Here is a 26939-nt window from a genome sequence, read left to right on the forward strand (position 1 = left end):
AATAATTTTTTTCCTAATTAAACTTTGCAATAAAAGAAAATGAAAGTCAAAGTGCTACAATTAAACAAAGGATTGCTGTGTTTAGTTAAACAAATTTTAGTCGTCGTTTGAACAGACGAATTTCAGCAAATTGCAAACTTTTGTATTTGAAACTTAGGTACCGGTACAAAAAAGTTTGGTACACCAAAAAAGCGATGGGTCATAATAGGACCACTTTACCGCGGGTGAATTATTTCTAACCGTAATAAATCGCCTCATTACCCGCACTTCAAAAGTTTTTTCAATTTCACATCGTCAATTTTCTTCTGTTTGTTGTGCAATAGGATGATGGAGATAAGGAGCGACATAATTTCTCATACAGACGTATCCGCCAATTTATAAGTGCCGCCTAAAATATTCTAACCTGTCCTGCGGCAGATATACGGGCATTAGGTGTCAAAGATACCTTTGAAAAAATGGTAGCTTAAAGATCTTAAAACTTAGAATGGAATAGCCTACTTACAATTATCTCCAGGCCTCTCATAGACAAAAGAGCAACAGTCTACGGTAATAATCGCTTAAGGCAAATACTTGACTTTGCACTTAATTCACTGTTTTTAAATGACTAGGCTTAAGTATTTCGGGCAAATTACTTGACTTGGACTTCAGCCACTGTTTCAAATAACTTGAGTTGAAATTAGGTGTTTTAGTCAATATTTTTAAAAAAGTTTAGTTTATCTCATTTTTTTCGCTCGAAACAACTTGATTGCTCCATGTTACGTTTTCGATATTTTTTACTTGAGAAGTTGCTCATAAACGGACGAATTTACAAGTTTCAATATTTCGGCTAACGTTTTTTTAGTGATTTGACTTTGAATTGAATTGCTCAACTAATGACTTGACTGGGACTTGACTTGATCAATTGATAGCTTGGACGGGTACTTGATTGGCAATTTTGACTTAGGTCCTTTTTGAAATGATTTAACTGGTAGCCTACTTGAGTTCAAAAGAACTTGTTATCAACACTGAAAAAAATAACTCGAAAAACTAAAACAAGTTTGTATATAAGCCCTTAGTAACAAAAGCCTGAGTATGCAACGAAGGGACTTGGAATTTGGACCAGAATTTATTTATTTGAAAATCAGCCTCTGGTTGTTTTAAATCGGCTTTACAACCCGGCTTTCACTGTCCCACCAAAGAGTTGGATAAATACTTAGTGGTCACATTGTGGCTCTATGCTGCCACTTATCGACCAATAGGTTTTCCACGTTTTTGCGTTAAGGCCCGTTTACACTACAGCTGCACTGAGCGGTGCTGACTGCTGAGCTGCACTGGGCGTAAAATTGTTTTCTCTACAGCTGCAGTGAGCTGCGCTGGGCGTAAAAATCGCTCCAAAACGTAACGTGTTTGCTCGCCACAACAGAATGTAAATGCAAATTACGCTTTGCTCAGCTCAGTGAAGCTGTAGTTTAAAGGGCCTTTAATGTGTAAAAAAAAAACAATTTATCATAGAAAAGAAATTCTCGGCGTTGAAGGCAATTCATTGTAACGTTATGTTTGTTTTATATTTGTGAGTAAAGTTATTTTTAAAAAGATCTTGAACAAAACTGAAGATGCCTATGTATATAAACTGCAAGAAAGTTTTGTCCGTTAGGTGGACTGCCGAGCCGCACAATTTGTTTTATTTTTAGCATTCATTTAGCAACTTTGATCGTGTAATTATTCAACCAAGTTGATTGCTGTTGCAAGTAGTTGTTGCATATTTGATCTATGTTTAGAAAAATTTAGGAGCACCAGGTGTATCATTTTTTATTGTTTGTAGGGTTTTTAAAGGTGTTTCTGAGCATTCTCATAGAAAAGGTAATGTTTACATAGCTGGCTGACTGAGGTGACTGTTTTTACAAAGTACCCTGGGTAAAATCACTAAAGAAATATTTGTTGACATTTCTGCATGTTATTTCCGGAGTACCAAGCGTACTATATTCCGAATTGCATTACAGTATTATCAGATACAAAAACATTTTAATGCGCAACAGTCGGTGTTTTTGTGCCAATGACTTGACTAAAGTCACTGCTTTCAAATTACCTGATTTGACTTTTGAAGTCGTTTGGGCTAAATGACTTGACTCAAGTGTTTTGGACATATGACTTTACTTTACTTAAATCTTTTGGAAAAATGACTTTGGTTGAAATTGAAATAAAGTGTTTTTATTTAGCTTTTTAAAAGTGGGTTAATTTTCTCAGTTTGTGCCTGTAGAACCTTTATCTTGCTATATATTTCGCGGTTTTGTTATTTTTCAGTTTAGTTATTAGTTATAATATAACTCATAATTGGATGCTTTCATGATTTTATTAGTTTAACCTTTAAAAAAATGTCTTGACTTGGAATTGACTTGCATGAATTTTAACATGACTGGGACTCGGCCAAAGATTTGACTTGGGCTTGTTTTTTACAAAATGACATGATTTGGCTTTTCACAAATGACTTCTTCAAGCTAACAATAGATTTTCAGGGGCTGTTTTAGAATCATACCACTTATTTTAGCAAATCTATAAAATAATCATTAAACCAATGCACATTATTTGGGAGCAGTATTATTATATTTATTCTCCCAATTTGCAATTTCAATTTTGATGTCTGTTTTTATTAACACCTAAAAGTATAGTGATTGGATTCTAGACCAGTTCCGAATTTATTTTAGTAAAATGCTTTCTATTGCCATAATTTTTACTGTTTATAATGAGCAATATTTCACATTAAATTTTAGTCAATAAATTCGGGTCAGTCTGCATTTCATAGCACTTTCTGCAGAGATATCTGGTGTACAGTTTCAAATTTTAAGGTGTGCAGGTGTACAATCATGTTTTTTCATACTTGAGGTTCAGGGTCCTACCATCTACCACAATTCAATATTTTTTAAATTCAATTGTACAATGTACTAATTTAGGTCGATACAAAAACGGATTAAAAAATATTGGGTTGCATCTGTCACAGAATGCAGACTAGAATGTGGGTATAATTAATGACAGGCAAAAAAAAAATTAAAAAAACTTGTATGTATAATTTTTCTTCAAAAATAGTTTTTTCTTTTTTAGGGTAGAGGTTGCTGGAATGTGATTTCTCCTAAAGTTGCAAAATGCTTAGTCGGAACGCTGTGGTACTTGGTGCAACGGTGGGATCGTATTGTTTTTACAATTGCCTAAAGAACAACTACCAACATGCAAACAGACTTTCTCCAGAATCAAGCGCCCTCTGCTCAGAAAACAAAACGGCAAATTTTTTCCTCCCAAAACTCGCAATGTGCAAGGCTGCCGCTTTGTCCTCTGGACCACCAAGCTCTCAAGAGGATATAGTGGATGCTCCTAAACATGAGGATAGCGTTGTGGAGACGCAAGAGATTGAAAAACAAAAGAAAAACCACATCGGGTTTAAGGTAAATCTTTCTGTTTGTTTTATTCTCGGCTTTAAATAAAACCTTAAAACTCTTGGAAAAATTCTGTGTTTGAACTTCATCTACAAAAATTTTTCGCCCTATCTGATGAAAATTCATCATGATAGGCTTTAGCTATAAAGGTTGAGACTTTGCACTTCTTAATGCTTATTGTTGACACCTGCTTGCCAGACTGTCTGAGTAAAAGATTGGTTGTTGTTATCAAATGGACTGGACTTAATTTATTGATCTGCAATAAAACTATGTTAACCGCCAAAGACAAAACCTGGTTGCATTAAACAAGTGCAAATAAAATAAAGGCAAAAACTCCTATGCAAAACAATTAGGTGTGACAGAAATTTGCAGACGCTGTGTAGATTTTTTTGACAAGTGTAAATTCGTCCAAAGGGCTGTTCTGATTGGCAGGCATTGCCAGACTTGACAATTCCAAATTGTACTTCAATATTAACCCTGTATATTTACATATATATAAAGTATAACCAACACCAAGTCTTTACGTAATTGGTTGCCAGACCTCTTTTAGTGGGGCCAAAACCTAATTTATGAAAGTGCAAGTTTGTTTGAATTATTGTATGATTCTCAAGGCTCAGATATTGTTATCGTTAATTAAAATATCTTTCTATAATTTAAAAAAAAAAAATAGGCCTTTCAATACATGAACTCTTCTACAACATTGTCAATATTTTAGCTACTCACACCGTTTAAATTTGGTTTGCAGGATCGTAAATTCATTGAGTACGAAAACAGGATTCGGGCATACTCAACACCAGACAAGATTTTCCGCTACTTTGCTACCTATAAAATTGTTTACGAAAATGGTGAAAGCGAAACATTCATGACTCCTGAGGATTTTTTACGATCAATAACACCAGGCGAGAAACAGCCAGATAAACTTGGGCTGGACCAGTTTAAGGTAAGTTAAAGTGATTTGGAAATAGTACACCGAAAGCAGACTCACCGAATCTGTGGATCAATGGTGCAAGCAAGGGATGCTAGAAAAACAACTATCCTGCGGGACAGTGCCCTATATCATTGGTCTCCAACCTTTTTAATAAGAGACCCCAATTTAAATAAATTGAAATCAGCATTAACATTGCGACCCCCATTTTGGCTTTCATATACAACACTGCACTGCTGGAACTTAATAACACAAGCAAATATGCGTAAGTTATACACATTTCTATAGAACTGTGGCTACATATGTATGTGCACCAAAATAATATATTTTCGAAAGTTTTATTTAAATTATGAATTTGAATTTAGCACACGAACGTACACAAACAGTTCAATTTGTTTCAACACTAAATTGCATTTAGTGTGATGGTTGCGCCTGAATAGTGTCCACCAGTTTTGGAAAACGCGACTCCACTTTGTATATGTAACGCACTACTTCCAAGCGATTTACGGTGTTTCTTTTTTAATATGCTCATTGCGCTGAATGTCTTTAAACAAAGCCATTTGGTTGAACACAGAAAGAGAAGTTAACTCACAAAATTGGACAGGGACAGTTAAATTAATTGCATCGGATTCCAAAAGTAAATATTTATTTGCTGAAATCTTTTCAACGTATAGCAGCCCTTAAGAGCTAAAAACACCTATTTTAGAAGCTTATATTTTCTATGTACTCAACCACATTTACTAGTATGACGTCATTGTAAACAAAAACAATACACAAATCGTAATAAAACAGCAGAAATATGGGCGACCCCAGAAATATTTTTTTTTACGACCCACAGGTTGGAGACCACTGCCGTATATGACCGGAGGTCAGGAGTTTGAACCTCACTGCAGGCTAGTTGTTTTTCTAGCCTGCCTTGCTTGCACTAATGGCTTTAGGTGTACTAAGCATACGTAAGCCGTAATCATTGGTCGAAAAGCAGCTTCAGAAGGGCTAGATCTCGGTTGTAAACACACATGTGTGTTCATATGTGCATCTTCCTATTGAAATTAATTGAGATAAAACTTGATACCATGTTGCTCTGACAAACCTAGCGCTTTGGCTTTGGCTCTGGCTCTGACAGAGAAAAAGGTATTAAACCCTTTTGCTTGTTGTTGTCTCTACGTTAAAGATGTAATTTTTCTTACAGGTTAGAAAAATATCTTCAGGTCATCTTGACTCCAACAGTGATGTTCTGCAAGAAATCCAACGCAACTCATCCTTAGCCAAGCCAAGCATTTTCCATGCTTTAAGTGAATGTGGCCTCATTAGCTTCAGTGATTACATCTTTCTGTTAACGGTAAATATTGGTATATGGTAATATAAGATGTGCCACATATAAATTGTTGCTATCACGCATAGTAATGTAAATAAAAAAGTAGCTCCTCTGGTAATTGTAATTCTTTACCAACGTTTCAGTAACCTATGCAAGTGGCCTTCCTCAGGGTGAATGATATTCAATACAGTTAACAGAGGAGCTGTTTTTTGATTTATATCAGATGTGCCATATTTGCAAATGCCGAAATGTATATATGGAATTAGGAAAAACACAACTGACTGACTAGTGACTGTGCACCTAAATATGACCAAACAAATCCATTACAAAATAGTGATTTTCAAACTCGTTTCTTGATATGTTAAAATTGTTTATTTCACTTACAACACACCCAACGATAGATTTACTTATTTGTTGGTTCAACAGAACCGCAAAGTCAATCGCTGTAGTTTTTTCTCGTAACAACGATTTGGAATGCACATGCTAGGGGTTAATAATAATTGTATACTTGCAAGCATTGTTCCTGCTAAAAAAAAGCGTATTTGCACAAAATTTTGGGCACTTTCATAAAAAAGTGTGCAAGTAAAAAAAAAATTTTTTTTTAATAAAATTCAACCTCCTGTTGTCTCCTGAAGCACACATACATAATCACTATTTTGCAAGGAATATTAAATATAATACCTTAAGTACCCGATTTTTACTTCACCAAACTTTTCAGTAACGAAACAAAATCATTGTGCTCTTGGAAAACTGAACCTACGCACCCGCAGTTTAAAAAAACTCCCTATGAGATTCGCTTGTTTTCAAATAACCAACAGGCCCCAGGAATCTAATGTTAATTATTTTTGCCAGACATTTGTTTGCCCTAAAATCATGCTTTAAATGCTGAGAAACCAAAATTTATAGACCATGCCACAACTTTGTTCCTTAACAGTGATTTTTGTTCATCCCTGTGGTATAGGTACTGTCAACACCTCAGCGAAATTTCGAGATTGCCTTTCGAATGTTCGATCTGAATGGCGACGGTGAGGTGGACTGTCGAGAGTTCCAACAAGTCACAAACACAGCAAGATCTCAGACATCTTTCGGAATGAGGCACAGGGATCACAAGACGACAGGTATTTTTCTATAGTTGATTATTCTTTTATGTGGCTTTAGTGCATTATGTTTAAACACATGTCATATTAACGGAGGCGAAATCGCAAGTTCTCGTTTAAATTGTAGTGCTCAATAGATTAAAAACAAAATAAGAAAATACTTTGAATAAATCATAAAAACTTTTGTTCAGCAATGAATTAAACCTTTTGTTTTGTATGTTGATATCGTTTATGTTTTGTAAATACGGTCAATAAAAAATGCAAGTTTTTGTGGCCTCAGAAAAACATGATTGTTAGTTAAAGTATACCGGCCCGCAGAGACCTTTCTCAATTTGGTTTGGGCCCTGGGACTGGGTAAAGGTTGCATATTACTGGTCTAGGTAATAAAAAACAGTTTTATCTTTAGGTTTTTTTAATAACACTACTGTTTATAAATAACCAATCGTTTGTTTGTACAGTGAGTTTATCAATTATTTTATTTTGTGGTAAGTTTTGTCAATTATTTTTATGGGCGTCAAACATTTATTGAAATTCCTGTTGATTTCTCCTCCTTTCCTAAAAGCCTGTGACTAACCCAGTCCCAATAGTGCCTACCTTATTATTACAGGAAGTGTTGTCAAGTCATTCAAAGAATCAAACTCGGCCATAAACGCCTACTTCTTCGGTCAAGACGGTTCGCGAAAGTTGACAGTGAAGAAGTTCATAGAGTTCCAGCAGACACTGCAGGTGTGCATTATGCAGTGCGTTTGTCAGCGTGTAAAAGCAGGAAAAGCTCGTTTTCTGGCTTAACAGTGTCAGCACTGACGCATTAGGTAGGAAATGATTGACGCTGGGAACTGTGACTCACCTTTTGAAATGCAGTAGCGACCGCCATTGTCAAAAGTAGGTGTCGCTTATTCCACAGCTTGCTTGCCGAATTGATTGCCATACAAATTGGCTATGTTTTTTTTTTTTTTTAAGTATGTTTTTTTCATATAAAATCGGCAGATTTGCCTTGAAAACAGAACTAGTGGCTAAAAGTAGGTATCGCATAACTTCAGTTTGCTTACCATATTGATTGCCAATTGCCATACAAACTAGCCAAGTATGTTTCTTCATATGAAATCGGCAGCTTCGCCTTACAAAACAGAGCTAGAGGCTTAAAGTGCGGTTTGTCAAGCAAGCCAGTGCGAACACACCACATTGCTGATATGAATGTTTTGCTTTTGTGCAAATGCGGCCCTTGCGTTTAAAAAACTTACTGTTGACCGTTTAACTATAGTTTAACTTTACCGGTTTCGGTATTTTAACGTTGCCCGTTGGCGGCCGTAACCCACAAAACGCGTTTGGTCTTTGTAGATTTAAGTACCACTTAAAGTGTAGGAAGCACACAACACGTGATTGCTCAAAATGTATATGGGTTTTTACGAAAAATTTATTCAATTAAAAAACATTTTACTATTCAATATTTTATTAATGTTTATTGCTCAAACATGTAAATTGCGTTTTTTGAAAAATATATTCAATTAAGAAATATAATTTTCAAAATTAAAGTTTATTGCTCAAAAATGTAAATTGCATCTTTTGAAAAATATATTTCAGGACGACATCTTGCGTCTCGAGTTTAACAAGCTTGACCCGGACGAAACCGGATTCATTTCCGAGACGGGATTTGTGAAGATGCTTCTTACCTATTCAGGACTGAGCGAGAAAAAGCAAAAGATGATAGTCAAGGTAATGATCAGCGTAAAAAAAAAGCTTGAAGTGTAACAAACTGCTACGTATAAAAAAAAAAAAATCAGTTAAATTATTGGCAGAACTTTATAGTGTTAATATTTCAAGATGTCATTCAGTTTATTTTTTTGTTTTCTAAGAATATTCGTTAAAAGTTTGAAATATTTATCCAGGAGGTACAGTGTGTTTCATATTAAAGAATTTGTTGTAACCAAAAAGGCTATGACTAGCGTAAAAAAATGCGCAAAAATATTGACAAAACAATGTTCGTTCAAGTTGTTTTGAAATTAAGCAATTAGTTTGTTTTTTAAACTAAGCAATTCCAGCTTTCACAGTAATCGAAAAGACCCTCTTTTACATCTAAAAAAAGTTGCTTGTTCCTCCAGCGCGTTAAGAAAGAATACGCTGATATGGAAGAACCGAGAGGAATTTCCTTTCAAGAGACAACCTCCTTCTATCACTTCATAAAGAACATCAACGACGTGGACATGGCCTTCGACTTTTACCACTCTGTCGGTGCCGACATCGACAAGCCAACTATGAAACAGGTACAAGTAATAACAATATCAAAGCCCATACAGAAGTAGGTATCATTTTTGAACGTTTCGAATAACTCTTTATTCATTAACAACATCTGATGTTATTCGAAACGTTCAAAATGTACCTACTTCTGTATGGACTGTGAAATTCTTATTAATTATTACGTCTTACTACAACCTCCAACCATTATGCTCCAAAGGTGCAAAGCAACTTTACGTACTAACAGATTGAGCAAGCATTGTCGTATGGTTGTTTCTCGACTCGCTTCCCTCTGAACTTGTAGCTCAGTTGGTGGAGCCACGGTTTGAATTTACAAAATGACACTGAAAACTAATGGATCCGATCCGATACTGTAATCGTCCTTCAGGACAGTGGTCGGCAACAACCAGGCCGCGGCCTGTCCTTGTCCGAGATTTGTTACCAGTCCGTAGGTCTATAATTGTTAAGGTGTCGACCTGTCGTTTGTACTTTTTCATCTTGCTGTTAGATTGGATTTGCTATGAAACTTTGGTGTCTTATTTCATACTTCAGAACTTGTTATAGCAAAACAAGCTCAGGGTCCCATTGAATCAATTATGGAATCAGCTTTCATTACTGAACATTTGTTGATTTTTTAGGGGCGGTCGGTAATAAAATTCAAGTTATAAATCGATCCGCAGTGCAAAAATGGTTGCCGGCATCTGCTTCTGGGAAACTGACAATATTATGGCATTTGCCGTGTATTTACGGTGTTTGTCAAGTTTTGGTATAATTGTTTTGTAGAAATTGTTCCGCGTTTTTTTTTATTTGCTTTTCATGCTGTGAGATAACAAAATAGAAGCACCGGTGTGGTATGTGGGGTTAACGCAAGCTAAAGCATAACAAAACCATAATGGACCACTTAATAGTTCAATACTTATATGTTGCCGCTGACAGAAACGTTTAATATGCCCGTGTTGGCTCTCATCCTAATTATCGCCAGCTGCTTACCGTTCGCCCGGTAATATTTTAATGTTTGTGTGCGCCGCACTAATGGCGTTCGTCTGTATCACAAGTGCCCGGGTCGTACTGCGCATACGTAGTTTGCGAGACAGCCAGCTAATTATACACATCCTCGCCTAAGGGATGGCGTTGTATTTCGGAATCGATTTTGGGGGAGCGTGGTATGTATAACACAAAACAGGCCGTTGCGAGTCACTTTCAAGGCCATTTCCGAACACACAACGGTAAATGTCGGTTCTGGATTGAGTTCGATTTTCCAGGGACAGTCAGCTTGGTACCTTTGAACTATCGATTTCATATTGTGCTATTATGTTCATAACCCATAAGGCAGTGATCGAGGTATATCTGCTCTAAACACTTTATTGAACAATATTTTTAGTTGACCAATGCGCATAAATCCGAAAGAAAGGACTGCGAAACTAAAAAAAAACTTCTGGTTGGTCACTGGACGCGATATTTTATTTTTGTCTAACACAGCGTACTGTTGCGTGTGGCTGTCACAGGCCACATGGGTACAACATTCTTTTAGGTGTATACACCTTTTTTCAGTGTTGTATTGACTTAAGTCATTGACTGTCAGTTTTGTGCCTTTGAACTATCGATTTCACATTGTGTTATATGTTCATTACCCACGAGGCAATGTTTAAACGGCAATGAGTAAGTGCCAGTTTCGCTTCACATGACCACAATAAAAGTAGACCGGATGACATTTTACTATTGAAAGCATACGATTACAACGAAATCGAATAATTTGACTGGCGCAATTTGATGTTTGACAAATGGCTTGGGTTGAAATGAAGTGTTTTTATTAAGCCTTTTTTGCCCAAATTTGGTTTTATTAATCCTAATTTTTGCACATAAATCTATTTGTTTGCTATGTGTTGCGATTTTGTTCATCTTAGTTTAGTTATTGCTCATAATTGGACAAATTTGCCAAAATTAACATTTACTTTTTATGGCAAGCACTTGACTTCCTCTAAATATGACTTAACTGGGACTTTAACTGGGCAACCGATGTCTTGTACTCGGACTTGACTTGGTACTTATTCAAAAGACACGACTTGGACTATTTTACGAATAACTTGCGTTGGACTTGAGTCATTTCAAAACGAGTTGTTTACGACACTGCCGTTTACGATTACACTGTGTCTATTTTTTTTTTTTTTTTATATACAAAGCCATTAACGTAGTTTTGAGAGTTGAAGTGAACCCTACACATTTACCGAGGTATCCTTAGTTAAACGCCGTGTCTAGCCAGGCCATCGTGCTAAGCAGGGCCACTTCTAAAGAAGGCCCAATTTCTTAGACATCCTTTCAACTTCAAATGTAAGCCGGCCATCCCTTTTCCTGGCAGGCTAATCTCATTCTGCGAAAGGTCGCTTGCTCCCGATTGGAGTTAAACTCATTTGCATTGAACGTCACGGTGAGCGTAGGCCCGACAACACAACACCGACACTTTGTCCTGTGGGGCGTTTCGATTTCAATGGCAAACATTCAAGGTGCCAGCGCAAACATCGTAGTGCAGGGGTTCTTAACCTTTTTGTATGTTTTGCCCTTTTAACAAAGATAAATATCAGATTTTTCCCCCAATATAGAAAATGGTCCTCATTTTTTTAAAAACTAAAGTAAAAAATTACATCAGTTATGGCGTAACAATGAAGTAACCAAGAGATAAGGATGTTGCCAATTAACTAAAAACGGTAGCGAAAAATAATGTTACGGACACTAGACGATAAAGAATCAACAGACTACTATAGGCTAACTTCGAATTAGCAGTTAACCTGAACTAGGAAAGTCAGCTTCCAATACCTACAGCTGGCACACTTTTTCTGTCCCGTCAGCTGATGTGGATATTTTCATTGGTAGCTCATTTACCCTCTGAAACGAGAAAATTTAACCCAGGTTAAGAAAGGTTGCCGTAGTCCCTTAAACTAGGTGTGTATCGGTACATTGGGTTGTTTTAGGCCAGAGGTCGGCAACCTTATTCTAGTCGCGGGCCAAAACCAAACTCAGAAAGGTCTCCGCGGGCCGCACAAAAATAAAACTAAGAATTGTTTTATTTTAATGTTAGGCCAACTGTGAATCACCTGGACCTCGGATCGTTTTTGCACTTAAAATATGTTTAATTACGTTTACGGAGGCAGTAAAGTGTTGGCGCAAAGCGCGAAACAAGCGTTGGTTTGGTTTGAAATTCGAGTTCACACGTCGTCATCCATGCTATAAAGTGTAATAAAATAATTGAAAGGAACGCGGTAACATTTAAAGTTAATCTAGGTCAGTGTTTGTTAGTTTTTAAGTGAAAGCCCCCCTGGCGAGCGAAGCGAGCGCGATTTTTTTTGATATTTCGGCATTTCTTTTAAATTTCTTGTAAGTTTTTATTACATTGCCGAAAATAAAAAAAACGTTAAAAATATATATCCAACATTTTGAATACGTTTTTCGTGACGCACTTAGCGGCCTTCCACTGCGCAACATCAATGAAGCGTTGATTTTGGTGAAAACACAGCAGCAAAACGTAAACAAACAGGACGTATAATGATGGTTCGCGCGAAGCGCGAAAATTTTTTGCGCTTACGTTGTTAAAATAGTCACAAAGTATATGTACTGGACTCGTGTCTAATTTGTCAAAGAGGTGGCGGGCCGGATGAATTACATCGGCGGGCCGGATCCGGCCCGCGGGCCGTAGGTTGCCGACCCCTGTTTTAGGCCATATGCAATGCACCCAGAAGAACTTAGTCATTTACCTAGTTGCGAAATCGCCCGGTCACCTCGTAATGTATTCAACTGAAAATAACTTCTATAAATGCAGTGAACCGTCTCTGTTAATGTAGTGTGGCGTAGTTATATTTAGACACATAACAGCAATGGACCCCGAATAGGTTTGTAGTAGTTTTACTGTTTAATGCGTGACTCACGTAAATCGCGGTGATTGCTTGTTTTGAAACATTTACAGTTTTAACTATAGTCAATGTGAGTAACGTGAGAATGCCTCATTTTAAAACGTTAGCGGATCTATTTCATGGATTTTATGTAATGTATTGACAAAGTGGGTTTTATGTGACGTCATGTCAAAGTGCATTTTATGTAACGTATAATCAGGTCACCTCTTTTGGAAACCCACTTGAAATTGCACTTGGTTTAAGGGTATTGGAAAAGGTCAAGTGTTCAGCGCAATCTAGCGCGGAAATAATGGACTAAAGTTTTTTTTAAACTTCTGTTATTTTATACTTTAAGTTGGCCAGTCGATATTAAACCTGAGTATATAGAAACCACGCAAAAATTTGTAAAGCGTGACTTTTTATATTTTCTATAAAATTAGATCCTTTTTCAGAAGGGTTGTGTGAAGGTATCTTAATTACAAACCCCCTTAAAGTTTGTGTGTTTTTTTGATTTTTTAGGGCTCGAAAGCCTATCGCACGGCCTAAAACCTTTAAATAGTTTTAATATCAAATGGTTGTTAACCGAATCGATTTAAGTGCTTTGAGAAAACTCAGGACTGTCCTGTGCTGTCCCACATTTGTAGAAAAAGACAAAACGTTGGGAGGCTATTTCCGCCTCATGTGAAATGTTAACTTTGTAGTATGCGCTAAACGTTTTTTAGTTGCAGCAGGAAAGTGTTTGTCACGCGTGAACTTTTCGAAGCCAAAACGAAGGTCTTTTCTATGCTGCATGCTTCTCTATAAACGCTGTAACAACCTTTAGACCGCAGGTGACAGGTTAACTTTTTTGAAGGTGGCTTCAAACCAGATTTGTACAACTAGAATTTTTTCAGTTTTTCAAAATTAAATGAAAACTAGCGTCTATCAGTTTTTCCTAATTTGGTCGAATTAACAGCATTTGCCCAAATTCTTGGAATTGGAAGTCTAGTTTCTTTGTCTATAAGCTGAAATTTTTGTACAACCCTCGTATTGGCTTCAGCAATCCAGCACTATTAGCAAAAAAAAGTATTGATATTCATTTTATGAATAATAATATTCAGCCATATTAACACCTAATTGTTGAGCTTTCTCGCTATTTTTTTCACGATATAAACTACAAGACATACTCTTCAAAAACGCCATCGTTTGTGGTCAATATAAATTAAGTTGTATTTGAAGCAAGTGTAGTTTGGTTACAATTGTGGAATACCCTTTTCCCGACGCAGGTGGCACGCACAGTGGCCAAGCAGGACTTGTCAGACCGCACGATCGACGTCGTCTTCACCGCTTTCGACGACGACGGCAACGGAACGCTGAGTAACAAGGAGTTCGTGGCCGTCATGAAGCGGCGTCTGATGCGCGGCCTCGAGAAACCAAAGGACACCGGACTATTTCGCTTGGTCGAAGCCGCGTGGAAGTGCGCGCGCGAAACCGCCTGGACCGGGGTCGCCGGTTCGAATCCCACCGTCGGCGCCGAGAAGTAGCAAACGTTTTTGAACTTTGCCCTGAGGTAACACCGAATGCTGATGCGTTGCTGGTTTTGTTACGTATTTCGCAGTTGACGACCATCTTTGGTTGGCCGGATTGCGTTAATGTTTTTAAAAGCGACCGACCCACTATTTTAATTAGTATTTTTTGCACTCTTGCTGCGTCTGAAAGGAGCATTTTAACTTGTCAGAGCTGAGTTACAGGCTTAGAAAGCGTAGGTTTGTCTAAAAGCCTAAAAATCCGACCCATGGGCTGTTTAAAACTACTTCTTTCGGTTCAACTTACGTTATGTGCTCCATACAAGTCTGTTATCCTTGCTTAAATGCTTAATGCTTGTTTATGTGTACAAGAGTTTAAGCTCGAAACGCTCAAGATGTAAAATGAAATGATTTTTTGTTAATTTAGGTAAAGGCCTGTATTTAAGTTTTTGTCCAACATTATACCGTTCGTAAGTGACACATTCGAATTAATTTCCCAAAATCAAACGTCAGGTGTAACAACGCGTTAAGGAAAAATGCGCTTATACTGTGATGATGCCTTTATATGCGTTTTAATTATATTGTTGTCGATTTTTGAATAGTCAGTTAGTGCTATTCGACACACCTATAACTTGCTTCAAATAGCTTAATCCTACAAATCAGGCATTAGGACTTTACTGCGACCTTAAGTTTAATTTCAAAGTTTTTCGTTTTAAGATGTGCACTTTTTTACGTCTTTTAATCATGACCTATTTGTTTGGTCGTATCATTCTCTGGCCACTCATTATTTTGATACACATTGATGGGACTTTACATGGCCCCACAATAGATGTACGGCAAAGCTATTTGAAATTGTGGAACTGTATCGTAGACGCTAAATTTTAAAATTTTATTAAGTTTATTGCGTCTATTTGTGGTATCGAACCCTGTTCAGTCGGTGTGAAATATCACTTCTTATCGTTTAGTTTTGGGTTTGCACATTTTCTTGTTTTCATAGCAGGATGGAACAGACCTAACCGCATAGGCACGTTACAAGTTGCCTCGTTTCTTTAACGCAGTGGTCGGCAAACTTTTTTTGTCGCGGCCCAACGTACTCTTTTCAGAGCTATTGAAGGCCCACTACGTAAAACCACTACCAAAACAGTGGCGGATTCAGGATATTTGATTTTAAGATGAAACATTACACGGCGCCTCAATGCCCAAAACAGTGCTGTACCATAATGTAAAACATAGTATAAAACGAAGATATAGGCCTACTCGCGAAGCGCGAAAACTTTTTCAATTACATATAGTTTAAGTTGGCAAAAAAATTGTTCGACAGGCTCTCAGGACCACGTTTCACACGTGGGCCTTTCCAAGGTGAGCCAATTTAAAAAGTATTTGTCACACTAACTATCACGCGGCCCACAACTACATTATAACACTAAACTATTCAAAAGTAACTCGCGGCCCACTAAAAAATGCTCTGCGGCCCACGGTTTGCCGACCACTGGTTTAGCGTCTACGTGTAATATGTATTGCTGAAACGCATATTCACGTATGAATGAAAGACACACACAAACATGTGTTTAATAGCATCTGTGATCTAGCCCTTCAGAAGTTGCTTTATGACCAACGATTACGGCTTCCGTATCAATAGTACTGATCCCCCAGTGTGAGGTTGCTTGTACTAACAAAATGTGCAAGTATTGGCGCATGGTTGTTTCTCGACTCGCTCCTCTCTGAGCCTGCATAGCTCAGTTGGTAGAGCGACGGTCCCGGCTTGACCGGAGGTCGTGAGTTCGAACCTCACTGCAGGCCAGTTGTTTTTCTGGCTTGCTCTGCTTGCATCATAGATGGACAGATTCGGCGATTCTGCGATGGCTTTTCGGTGTACATATTTCACGTATGTTCGAGTCTACAGTAGTAAGAGATACCCGGAGCCGATACCCGATGCTAAATGGCAGTATCGGTACTCGTCCGATACTCTGGTGGTATCGCTGCCGATCCGATATCAAATTAATCTTGGAATTTTAGCTATGACTCACGAACCAGCGCAGCAATTTTTATCTTGAAACTTAAAGTTATTAAAAAATAGTACGGTAATTGCTCGAAAAAACAAACAAAAAAAAATAAGCTATCTTTGGCGTAATGATCTGGAAAAATTACATTTTGAAATGTTACAGTTTCGTCTATTTTGCTTGTTTGAGAATGATAATGACGTCATTTAGTATCGGATCGCGATACTTTCGATCCAAAATATCGGAATAAAGTATCGAACATCCATAGAACTGACGTCAAGTATACACCTGGAGCCTTCGTCGGGACTTTCCGAAAGCGGTCGGCCTATTGAGGATTTCCGTGCGATCATGGCAGGGTAGAAACACATGAAACCGTGATGCGCGGAAATCCCTGATAATTGATAAGCCCAGCCGATAACTTACGGTGTACCTAATTAATGTTTTCCATTATGGCAGTGGTTCCCAACCGTTTTGTCCTGTGCACTTTTTAGTCGATATTCAAATCTAATTTTTTTTTTCTTCGAAATTTCTTCGCACATCCACTTTCTGCATTCTGCCGTATATTGACTATACGAGAACTTTCTTTTTGCCAGCTCATATATGACAAATGCAGCAATAACACATAGTACATACAACCAGTAAGAGATTAAATTGCGACGCACCCCCCCCCCCCTCCCCCACACCTAGAAATTACAAAATCCCTCCTAGTGGGGAATTCCCCCTGGTTGGGAACCACTGCATTATGATGTCTATTAAAAGCACCCGGGAATATTGGGCATGCTTGTTTGGTCTTTGTCGATTCCCGATTCGCTTGGACGCAAATTATATCCACGCCGGCTTGGCAACTACATCTTGTTCATTTAACGTCTAAAAGTCATCTGTTTGAACGCGAAAAATGCACGGTACACTTTCACTAATCATGTCATTCGTGTTTTGCTTTAACCAACACTTTGCTTGATGTTAGGCCTGTTTACCTTGCCACTCCAAAAGCACCTGGTGTCCTGTTTTTTTTCGATAGCTTTTAAGCCCGTACGGATTGTTAAAAAGGCAAGAGTTGAAAAAGGAGGTGTTTATTTTTCTGTGTCTACTTAAACTGGACTGTTTCTTCACGCTTTCTTCTTGTGAGGTTTTCTGTCTATGTGCCGCTTGTACAATGCTAAGTAGAAGAGATTTATTCACAATTCTATGTGTCAACGTTGTAGCCTCGTACCCATTTCTTTTTCTTCACGCACGCGTAGAGTGGTTTTGCGCTATAAAAAATAAGCAAAACACTTCTTTGGTTATTGCTGGCGTCAGCCTAGATTTTGATATGTAACTAAAAGTCAGTGTTGTAAATTCATTTTGAAATGACTTAAGTCTCAGTCAAGTCATTTTATAAATAGGCAAATTAAGTCATAATTAACCCAAGTCAGTTCCAAGTCAAGTCCTTGTTAATAAACTAAACATTAACTATTAAAATTAGTAAACATGCCTGATAATGAGCAACAATAAAAATAACGAAAAACTTTATTTTTAGAAAAAACAAAACAATTTTATAAAAAAATATGCTTCAGGAAAACAACATTTCAACCCAAGTCAATTGTCCAAAAGATTGGCTTCAAGTCAATTTATCTTGCACAAAAGACTAAAGCCCAGTCCATTCATTTAAAACTGTGACTTTAGTGCACTTAGATCAAGTCATTACAAAACTGCTAAATATGATAGGTCAGATATCTGTATTTGCCAAGTGCCATCCACATTTTTTGTAGAATTATAGCTCGTTAACAAAATAACAAAAAAAGGGAGTTGTAGATAGTGAATTTGAGAACTTTATCGAAGGGCGTTTAGCTTAAAAAAAATATACTGTTAACTGCCACCCTGTAAGCAAAAATAAGCGTTTTGATTCCACATGCATATCAAAGGCGACAGTTACTATAGCCTGCTAAACAGTATTTAGCCGTTTGTCGATCAAAGTGCACTTGTAATTTAAATTTGCCTCAATTTATCTTACGAATAGATATCGATTGGTTCGTTCGATCCGCTAGCCTTATCTAAACATTTTTCATAGTAACGCGTATTGCGCCATTAGGCCTACCCGGTGAAATCGTAAATCAGTGACTTAGATTTAGAAGAAAGAAACTTCCAGAAAGTCTGCTGAGGGCAACGTATTAAACTATTGGCAATTGTTTAAAACGTAACATTTCGTTCTATGCAATATGTTGTCGATATTACTAAGTCGCATCACTAGCTTTAAAGTGCAATTAACACATTAACTAGCCTTGGATATATCACAGTCATATATCCTATATGTATATATTTTGACCACGGGTACGTTTCGAGAAAACTTTAGCAGACTGTACGTGGGAGATGCGCTATCTGACGGAACATCAGTTGTCAGAGATAAACCTTTTAAGCTTTTTAACGCAAAAAAATTATTGTTTTTTTTGAACGTCATAGAAGCCCATACTTCCGCGCTTCCGCCCAACTTATTAAAATGGCGAAGTTTGTCGGTTAAACTTCTTCCAAATCTTCGGGTGAAACTTTCTACATCAACAAAGTTGTTCCAGCAAGACTTTCACAATTACCGACAAATAAAGCACTTATTGCGGATAGAGCCGAGTAGCATATTCCCGCATCATTTTATTTAACACAGGGTTTCTTAAACTGAGTCCCATATTGTAATATAAGTGTATATTTGAAAATAAATCATTTTATCAAAGAAAAGTGTTGAATTAAAAATAAATCGTTTTTGCACTGAGTGTATATTTAGACTTCAATGCGCATTTCACATTTTTTAGCTAAAAACAGCAGATTTTTTAAGTCAATTTGTATTGTGACATCATCTCTAAAACACGTGCCTATACACAGCTACACTGGTCCACGCGAAGCAAAAATATATTTTAGGGGTCTGCGGTAAAAAAGTTTAAGAACTCCTAACACGTTTCCCGTACTGGTGCGGGTGTGCACTGAAATTGCTTGTTACGGGTGACGACCGATACTACAAAATATATCGGCTACGATATAACCAGGCACCCTTCTATTGACATAAATCAAACAGATTGGCCTCATATTGCAGAGTTTACTGAAACAGTTTGTCGCCTTTTAATGTAAACAATCAATACTTCAACGCCATGTGCGCGAAGTTCATGCAGTCGACTGTTCCGTTATAAATAATTAAAACGTAGCTTCGTTTGATTTGTGACGCCGCTGGAAGTCAGCTTATCGCTATTGCAGTGTTTCGCAACTTTTTTATAAACAAAAATTTGTTTTAAGAAGCTTACCAATATAGCATAAAATTGGAATACTAAATAATTTGAAATATCTCTAGGCAGTCGGCAGTCGGCAGTCGGCACCCTTCAGCGCTAAAAATGGCACCTCGGTTGAGAACCACTATTTGATCAAACCAACAATGCAAAAAAAAGAACAAATGTACTGCGCTTTGCCGCAATCTACTGGCTATAATTATGAAGTTCAGTTAAGTTTAGAAAAATTCATCTGACGTCCAAAGCGAGGTAGTGGTAAATTAATTTGAACAAACCAACAATGTAAACAAAAAAAAAGTCTGAAATTCAGTTGCAGACATTTTTTTCCCACACCCAAAGTGAAGCAGTGGTAAATTCATTTCGACGTAGGGGCACTCAAGTAAATTTGTAAATCGACTTCGTCATATTGGATCATCTCAGGACGAATATCGTCCAATCTACAGACATTCGGCCAAACATTTTGTTGGCAAGCTGAGCTGCAGAAATTTAGGCTTCAGAGAAAATGTTTTCCCTAAAATTAAATATTACTTTTAGGTAAGTATGCGATATTGCTGCGTAAGTCAACATTGTCAACCAACATTACGAACGGTTTAACCAAATTCCTGGCAACTTATTTAGCCTACACCAAACAATATGTGAAGATCAACTAACTTTGAAATCGCTTACGGTTAATAGTGGAACAAATCTGTCCGCTCGTTTTTTTACAACTGGCACATCAGCAGAGTTGTCCTATCTACAGAAGTTTTATTATGTACGAAAAGGCAACGTTTGTACACTGGGCGGCGGCGATCGCGCGGCCATCAGAATAAAATCAGTGGGATCTGACGGTTGGAAACCGATAAAAAGTGGCTACAATGATTGCTTGTCAGTTCTGTGCAAGACCGAACTACTTCAGGCGAGTTTCTGTCGATCGAATATTCTCGTTTGCGACAAAGCTGGGTCATCAGAGAAGCTCGGAAACTGAAAAATAAATAAACGTTGTTAAGTTGACCGGATCCTTCGTAAAAGCTTGCCGAAATCAGTCAGTCTAATCAGGATTATGATGCAAGGCCAGGCTAGAAAAACAGCTAGCCTGCGGTAAGGTTCGAGCTCACGAGCTCCTGTCAAAATATGTGTGCCGTTATCGTTCATGACATTACAAGGGTTAAACCTTGTTGATAGGATGCCTTTTGGCTAAGGCTTACCGAAATTAGTCAGCCTAATCAGGATTATAGTTCAAAGCCGGGTAGACTGGAAAAACACTAGTCTGTGGTGAGGTTCGAACTCACGACCTCCTGTCAAACGGGGACCGTTATCGTTGGCCAGTGAGACTCCAGAGGGTTTGATCACATAGTAAACATTGAATCTAAGCATGTTTCACGTTGTTAAGTTGTTATTCGAAACAACCCGGAAGACTAGTACACAAAATAAAGTAGCATATCAGAAGTTGTAGGTTCAAAATCTTCCGAAATCACTAAACAAAAGTTGGTGCCGCTCTTTTCTTATTAACAACTATGCTGCTTTTGAAATTTTGACAAAAAGCGGCAACGCAGCCTTGACTAAAGCAAGACTCTCCAATCTCCATGGTCTTGTTAAACAAGTAGGAATTTCAATTTTAAAATTGTTCTTTCGGCAAAATTTCATTAAAGTACCAACGTTTCGACCACCTATACGGCCAATCTTCTTCAGGGCAATATTATTGCAACTGAACACAGTTTAAAATCCACTAGTTCCATATGTCGGGAAGAAAATCCCACTTTAACCAAATGAAAATAAGTGCAATATAATAATAGTTCTTACCGTTCATTGGCATTTCGTCGATCTGTGTCGAGTAGTACTGCTCGATGTCTCTCATAATTCGGATGTCGTCGTTCTTGACGAAGTTAATCGCAACACCCTTGCGTCCGTAACGACCAGACCTGAAAAAACGTATAAGGATTTGTATTTTATCTAGACTAGAGGAATCAGTGGACACAGTTGAAGACAAATTTATTAACATCTTGACAAGCTTTCGCACAACCGTGCTTCATCAGGTCAAAGTATAAATGAAAACAGTTAAAATGCACGTAAAAGCACAAGCGTGAGTAAAAGGCGATAAGAATGATGACGCTTAACATATCATCCACACATGCCTGTAAAGACGCGTGAGACTGACGCAATTTTTTTTAGAATGATGTCACAAAGTTACGCCGCACACACTTTTAAAATTTACTACAATAAATGTACGCTATCAGTTAAGTGGCCCACAACTACATGATCAAACTAAACTATTAAAAAATAGCTGTCGGCCCACTAGAAATGGTTCTGCGGCCCACAGTTTGCCGATCACTCCATACCTTCCGATCCTGTGGATGTACAATTCTCTGTTGTTTGGCAAGTCGTAGTTGACGATGAGCGAAACTTGGGGTACGTCGAGTCCTCGCGCCCACACGTCTGTGGTGATCAGCACTCGACTGAAAAGAGATTTTCACAGTTCAGCAGAACTCCCAAACGATAAAAATTAGTAGAAAATTCAACAAAATATTTTGTTATTTAAAAATCTGATTTTTTAACCATGTGATATGTATGAGAGATATTCTAAAGAAAAACTGCTAGTAGAAGAACTTTAATGTATATAGAAAGTACATATCCGTAGAAATTTTTCCTGCCGGTCGTCTCGAAAAAAATTGACGTCGGTCGTCTCGAAAAAAATGAACGTAGGGGGACAAAAATAGACGTTATCGTTTTTTTTAGAACTGGCACGTCAGTAGACTTGTTCTATCTACAGATTGACAACACGACTATCTAAGCAACTTAACTTTGCCTTCGTTGAATATGCTGTAGTAGTTTGCCTTAGTTGTTCGCGGACATGATGCTTTTGATCTCGTTAAATTTTTTAAAAAACATTAGTTTTTGAGGCTTACCTGGAACCGGATCTGAATTCCTTCATGAGCTCTGTGCGTTCCTTCTGTGGCATGTCTCCGTGCATCGCTGTTACTGTAAAGTTGGCTTCACGCATCTTCTCTGTCAGCCAGTCGACCTTTTATAAGAGGAGGGTGAAAAAAAGAATGTATTTAGGGTAGAAGTGTTATGTGACTATGAGTTATGAAATTTAGAAAAAAGTACACAAAAAATCGGCATCTTTTGGTAAAAAAAGGTTTTATAACACTATTGATTGACACAAGTAATATAAAGTTACGTTTTCGAAAAAAATAATTTGACTAACGACCTGGCTTAAAACATTTTATTAAAGAAGTTCAATAAATGAATAAGCACTGTGGCCCAATGGCACTTTTCATCTACATATAATCGCTGTTTTTTGTCATAGAATCAATACAACGACATGGATGGGGAATATACAATGCACTAACAGGTTTTTAAATCAAACATATTTTGATCTCTATCGTTTTCCAGAAGTATATGCAAAATCCTAATCATAAAAAGGAGAATGTGTATTTTGCCTGTTACCTTTCTCTTGGTGTTGCAGAAGATGACAGCTTGTGTGATGGTGAGTGTGTCGTACAAATCACAGAGAGTGTCAAACTTCCATTCCTCTTTCTCAATCGCCACAAAGAACTGTTTGATGCCCTCCAGTGTCAACTCATCACTGGAAAATAAAATATAAAATACATATCACTACGATCTGTTTAAAAATGGAAATGACGAATATTGAATAAAAAGATAACATTGCTTGGTAATGAATTTCAAAGCCAAAAAGGTCGAGTAGATTGACATCCTCTTGATTAAGACGCTTTGATACATGTTACATTAACTTAAGATTATACAAGCCTGTATCGAAACGTCTAAACTAAGTCAAGATAATTCATTATCAAGCTACATACAGATCAGTATACACACTAATATAGTAATATTGGAACACTGAAAATGTAAACATCATTTCAAATTAAAAAGTTTAATGAATTAAAAATTTGTCAGCCTGAACTATGTAAGAATTCTGAAAAAATTCTATTCAAAATGTATATCCTAGAGATAAATCCTACCGTTTGACAAGGATTCGAACTGGGTCAGTCATGAACTTGTTGGTCATCTCCAGGATTTCATGGGGTAGAGTAGCACTGAGCAACACAACCTAAAAAACAAAAATACTTCAATTTAAGCAGGGTTGTCATTACTACCACTAAAAGTTTGTTATTTTTATCTAGTTCATTAAGGCAAGTAGAGTAATGCGTTCAAAAATACAAGGTTTTGCAGAAATGCAATCAAACGCTAAAAAAGGGAATCCACTCTTTGTGAGTGCATATTTTATTTCTAATACAACGCATGTTTAAACACTTTGTTGTCACGGACACACTAACAGAAGAACTATCATATTTACAAAATACCTTTTGTAAAAACTTTATTATGCCAAGTGCCAACATGCAATAGGTAATAAGTTAGTTTTGTTACAAGCACACCCAAAATACTCGTAAGGACTATTGCGTTGCAAAGCTGACCTGAATCGCTGGAGGAAGATATCTGTAAACATCATAGATCTGTTCTTTGAATCCTTTGTTGAGCATCTCATCAGATTCATCGAGGATCAGCATCTTAATGGCTCTGGTGCGAAGGCTTCTTCGTCGAATCATGTCTAAAAAGCAAAGCACATTATTCACATAAATAGAGTGCGTCATCATTTTTTTTAATAATATCTCATGTGATAAATAAAAGTGTAGGTAATCCTCATTATCCTTCAAATAATCTAATGCGATACTGTATTTATTTGGTGTTTAATAATCATAGGCGAACTTAGGTGTGCAGAGCGGTTTTAGACGCCCTGAATTTCTCACGTAGGGCTTTTCAGTGTCCTGGAATTCGGCAAAGTTATTAATCAATTTGCAAAATAAATTCACAGTTTTAGAACCGAAAGTGTTTCAAACTTGCCTGAATTACCTTGTAAACAGACAAGGCCATAATCCCCCAACCATGTATTTAATTAGATGAAAATTGCATTTTTTTTCAAATTAATGTTACGTATTGCCCGTTTCAGTGGAAACGTTTTAGCCTAAATATGCTATAATAAAGTTTAAAAAAGAGAAATGGTTTGTTTCACTGATAACATGCAACAGCTGTTATCTATGATTTATATGATTAATAATTAAATAAGTAATTTTGCACAAAAACTAGAAAATAGTGCGTTGGAATTTGTTCGGTGCCTATGCCAGTAATAATGGTATAAACCCACCAAACACTCTTCCAGGGGTTCCAGAAACAATGTGTTGCCCATAATCAAGCTTTCTTATGTCTTCCCCAACATTTGTGCCACCGATACAGGCGTGGCACTGAACGGACATGTAGTCACCCAGGGCAAGAATGACCTGCAATATTGAAAAGTTAAAACAACTGTTACAGCATCAAACCAATGCAAATTTAGAACAAATTTTTGTAACTTTATAAATAATTTCCAGAATTTATATTTCATATAAAAATAGTATGATAACTTAATGGAAAACTTAACTAGGTCACCTAGGTGGTTATATTCTATTTTCTAATTTGTTAATCAGCAGCCCATATGTCTCGATTCAAACAATTGGTGAAATTTTGTAATGGAACAAATTAATTTGCTACTTTAGTATCACTCATGTAATGTTAAGACATGGTGTTAGGCTCACAAGCAATCTGCTCTGCCAAATCTTATGGTCATTCGATGTGCAAGACACCTTTAGGGGGTGCAACAAGCGCTAGCAGTCTTCTGTTCTCAATATTTTTTGCTTTTAAGTACACTAAGAGTAGGCATTTATTATATATATATATATATATATATATATACTTCAAGCCAAACCTTCTGGATTTGTTGTGCAAGTTCTCTTGTTGGGGAGAGCACCAAAGCTTGGGTGTCCCTCAATTGAGTGTCAATCATTTGTAGAACCGAAATTGAGAATGTTGCTGTCTTACCAGTTCCTGATTGAGCCCTGTTAAAGTTTAATTTTTTTTAAGTATTTATAATCTTATTTTCAGTAAAATTTAAAAATATTGAAAACTGTATAAAACAAATAAATCAAAGTGTAATATATAATATTACAAAAATTAAGCTAGTAAATAACCCTTTTTATAATGACCCAATTATTGAACCACCTATAAAAATAAGGCCCCGAAAAATACCTCTTAGACAAAATATACGACAACCGCAACCCCATAAAACGATGCAGGATTCATTTTGCAACAATTGAAACAGAAATTACTCGCAATATTACCTACGATCTATCACACAAGCAAATAGGTAAGCTTTACTCTATAAGGTGCTTACAATTATGCAAGCCACCGGTGGGGTCAAATCTCGCTGGCTACAATATAGTTTGTGTTTAACGCGATTTGACCCACCGGTGTACAATGTACAAACAATTAAACTGTCTGAAAGAACTCCTCTGGCGGCAGCTAGCAGTACAAAACGGTAATCGCACCACAAGAAAACAAGGAAAATTCGGGATCGCAGCGAACGTGTTAAAAAATCTGTTTTGGTTAATTTTGTGACTAGGGGATCAGCGGCTTGTCATCCCTGGTATAGACTCTACTAAACCAGATTGAAAATTTAAATTATAGTGAACAAAAAATGTAGAATATAAAAGCAAACATACTGAGCAATAACATCTCGTCCTTTCATGATCTGAGCGATTGCTCTTTGTTGAATTGCTGATGGCTTCTCAAAACCTTAATAAAAAAAGTAATTTTATACAGAACAGTCAATAAATTAAAGAAAGGGTCAAGATAAAAACTAGAACTTATTAACAGTACTAAACTACTAAACATAACTAATAATCTAAAAAGAGGAAACAATTACCATATGCATAAATTCCCCGGACTAAATCTTCCCTCAAGCCCATCGAATCAAATGTGGGAATGACTTCAACCCCTTCAGAAGTTTCAAATTGAACTTTCGACAAATCATCTTTACTGGATGCTGCGCCAGAATCTCTTTTCGCTATTCTTCCAGCCATTTTTGATTTGTTAAACAAACGCCTATTAAAACTGTGAAGAAATGATTTTATGCTTTTTGGTAAAACAACAAGGCTGGAATACTGTTATATTTTTCATTTGCACCGCTTAATTAATATGAAAAACTATACTAAAAAACAAAATAACACCAATACTATTTAAGCAGTTACAGCTGTTTCTTGCAACTGAAGAGTTGTTACTACACACATTTTGAAAAAATGAGCCATTCATTTTTTTAATGACAAAAAATACAAAACAACAGCATTTTAAATTCGTGAGTCTTCCAGAAAGAATCTAAAAAAACACTAATGCAGTCCAATTTTTTTAAAACATATTTCTTAAACAAGGGTATTATTCCAAAGTGGACAAGGGGGTGCACATTTGATGTTTACTAAACCCGGCGTAACTACATATTTGCCAATATAACTAAATTTCGTCAATATAACTAAT

At 37.0% G+C, this 26939-nt stretch overlaps 2 protein-coding genes across 2 annotated transcripts; one reads left to right on the forward strand and one right to left on the reverse strand.

Annotated features, from left to right (window-relative positions):
- The first annotated feature begins 3080 nt into the window (after nucleotides 1–3080).
- LOC146166637 (calcium uptake protein 1, mitochondrial-like) lies at nucleotides 3081–16875 on the forward strand. The gene is made up of 8 exons (XM_083390975.1): nucleotides 3081–3413; nucleotides 4150–4344; nucleotides 5519–5668; nucleotides 6606–6762; nucleotides 7349–7467; nucleotides 8323–8454; nucleotides 8841–9002; nucleotides 14120–16875. The coding sequence occupies exons 1-8, from the start codon at nucleotides 3117–3119 to the stop codon at nucleotides 14375–14377; spliced, it is 1470 nt and encodes a 489-aa protein (XP_083247101.1). The 5' UTR covers nucleotides 3081–3116; the 3' UTR covers nucleotides 14378–16875.
- A 3465-nt stretch (nucleotides 16876–20340) lies between these two features.
- LOC146166638 (eukaryotic initiation factor 4A-III) lies at nucleotides 20341–26517 on the reverse strand. The gene is made up of 11 exons (XM_083390965.1): nucleotides 26335–26517; nucleotides 26132–26204; nucleotides 25339–25468; nucleotides 24742–24874; nucleotides 24014–24147; nucleotides 23561–23649; nucleotides 23028–23166; nucleotides 22484–22599; nucleotides 21917–22033; nucleotides 21381–21499; nucleotides 20341–20561 (listed from the first exon to the last, which is right to left on the reverse strand). The coding sequence occupies exons 1-11, from the start codon at nucleotides 26489–26491 to the stop codon at nucleotides 20545–20547; spliced, it is 1224 nt and encodes a 407-aa protein (XP_083247091.1). The 5' UTR covers nucleotides 26492–26517; the 3' UTR covers nucleotides 20341–20544.
- Nucleotides 26518–26939: the final 422 nt, after the last annotated feature.

Source organism: Ascidiella aspersa, chromosome 1, assembly GCF_963924565.1.
Source record: "Ascidiella aspersa chromosome 1, kaAscAspe10.2, whole genome shotgun sequence".
Lineage (NCBI taxonomy): Eukaryota > Metazoa > Chordata > Ascidiacea > Phlebobranchia > Ascidiidae > Ascidiella > Ascidiella aspersa.

Coding starts and splice junctions, on each gene's coding strand:
- LOC146166637 (XM_083390975.1), top strand. CDS start 3,117: ATGCTTAGTCGGAACGCTGTGGTACTTGGTGCAACGGTGGGATCGTAT. Junction 3,414..4,149: donor AAAACCACATCGGGTTTAAG/GTAAATCTTTCT, acceptor TTTGGTTTGCAG/GATCGTAAATTCATTGAGTA. Junction 9,003..14,119: donor ACAAGCCAACTATGAAACAG/GTACAAGTAATA, acceptor TTCCCGACGCAG/GTGGCACGCACAGTGGCCAA.
- LOC146166638 (XM_083390965.1), bottom strand. CDS start 26,491: ATGGCTGGAAGAATAGCGAAAAGAGATTCTGGCGCAGCATCCAGTAAA. Junction 24,148..24,741: donor AACCCCTGGAAGAGTGTTTG/GTGGGTTTATAC, acceptor TTTGCTTTTTAG/ACATGATTCGACGAAGAAGC. Junction 21,500..21,916: donor TACATCCACAGGATCGGAAG/GTATGGAGTGAT, acceptor ACGTTTTTTCAG/GTCTGGTCGTTACGGACGCA.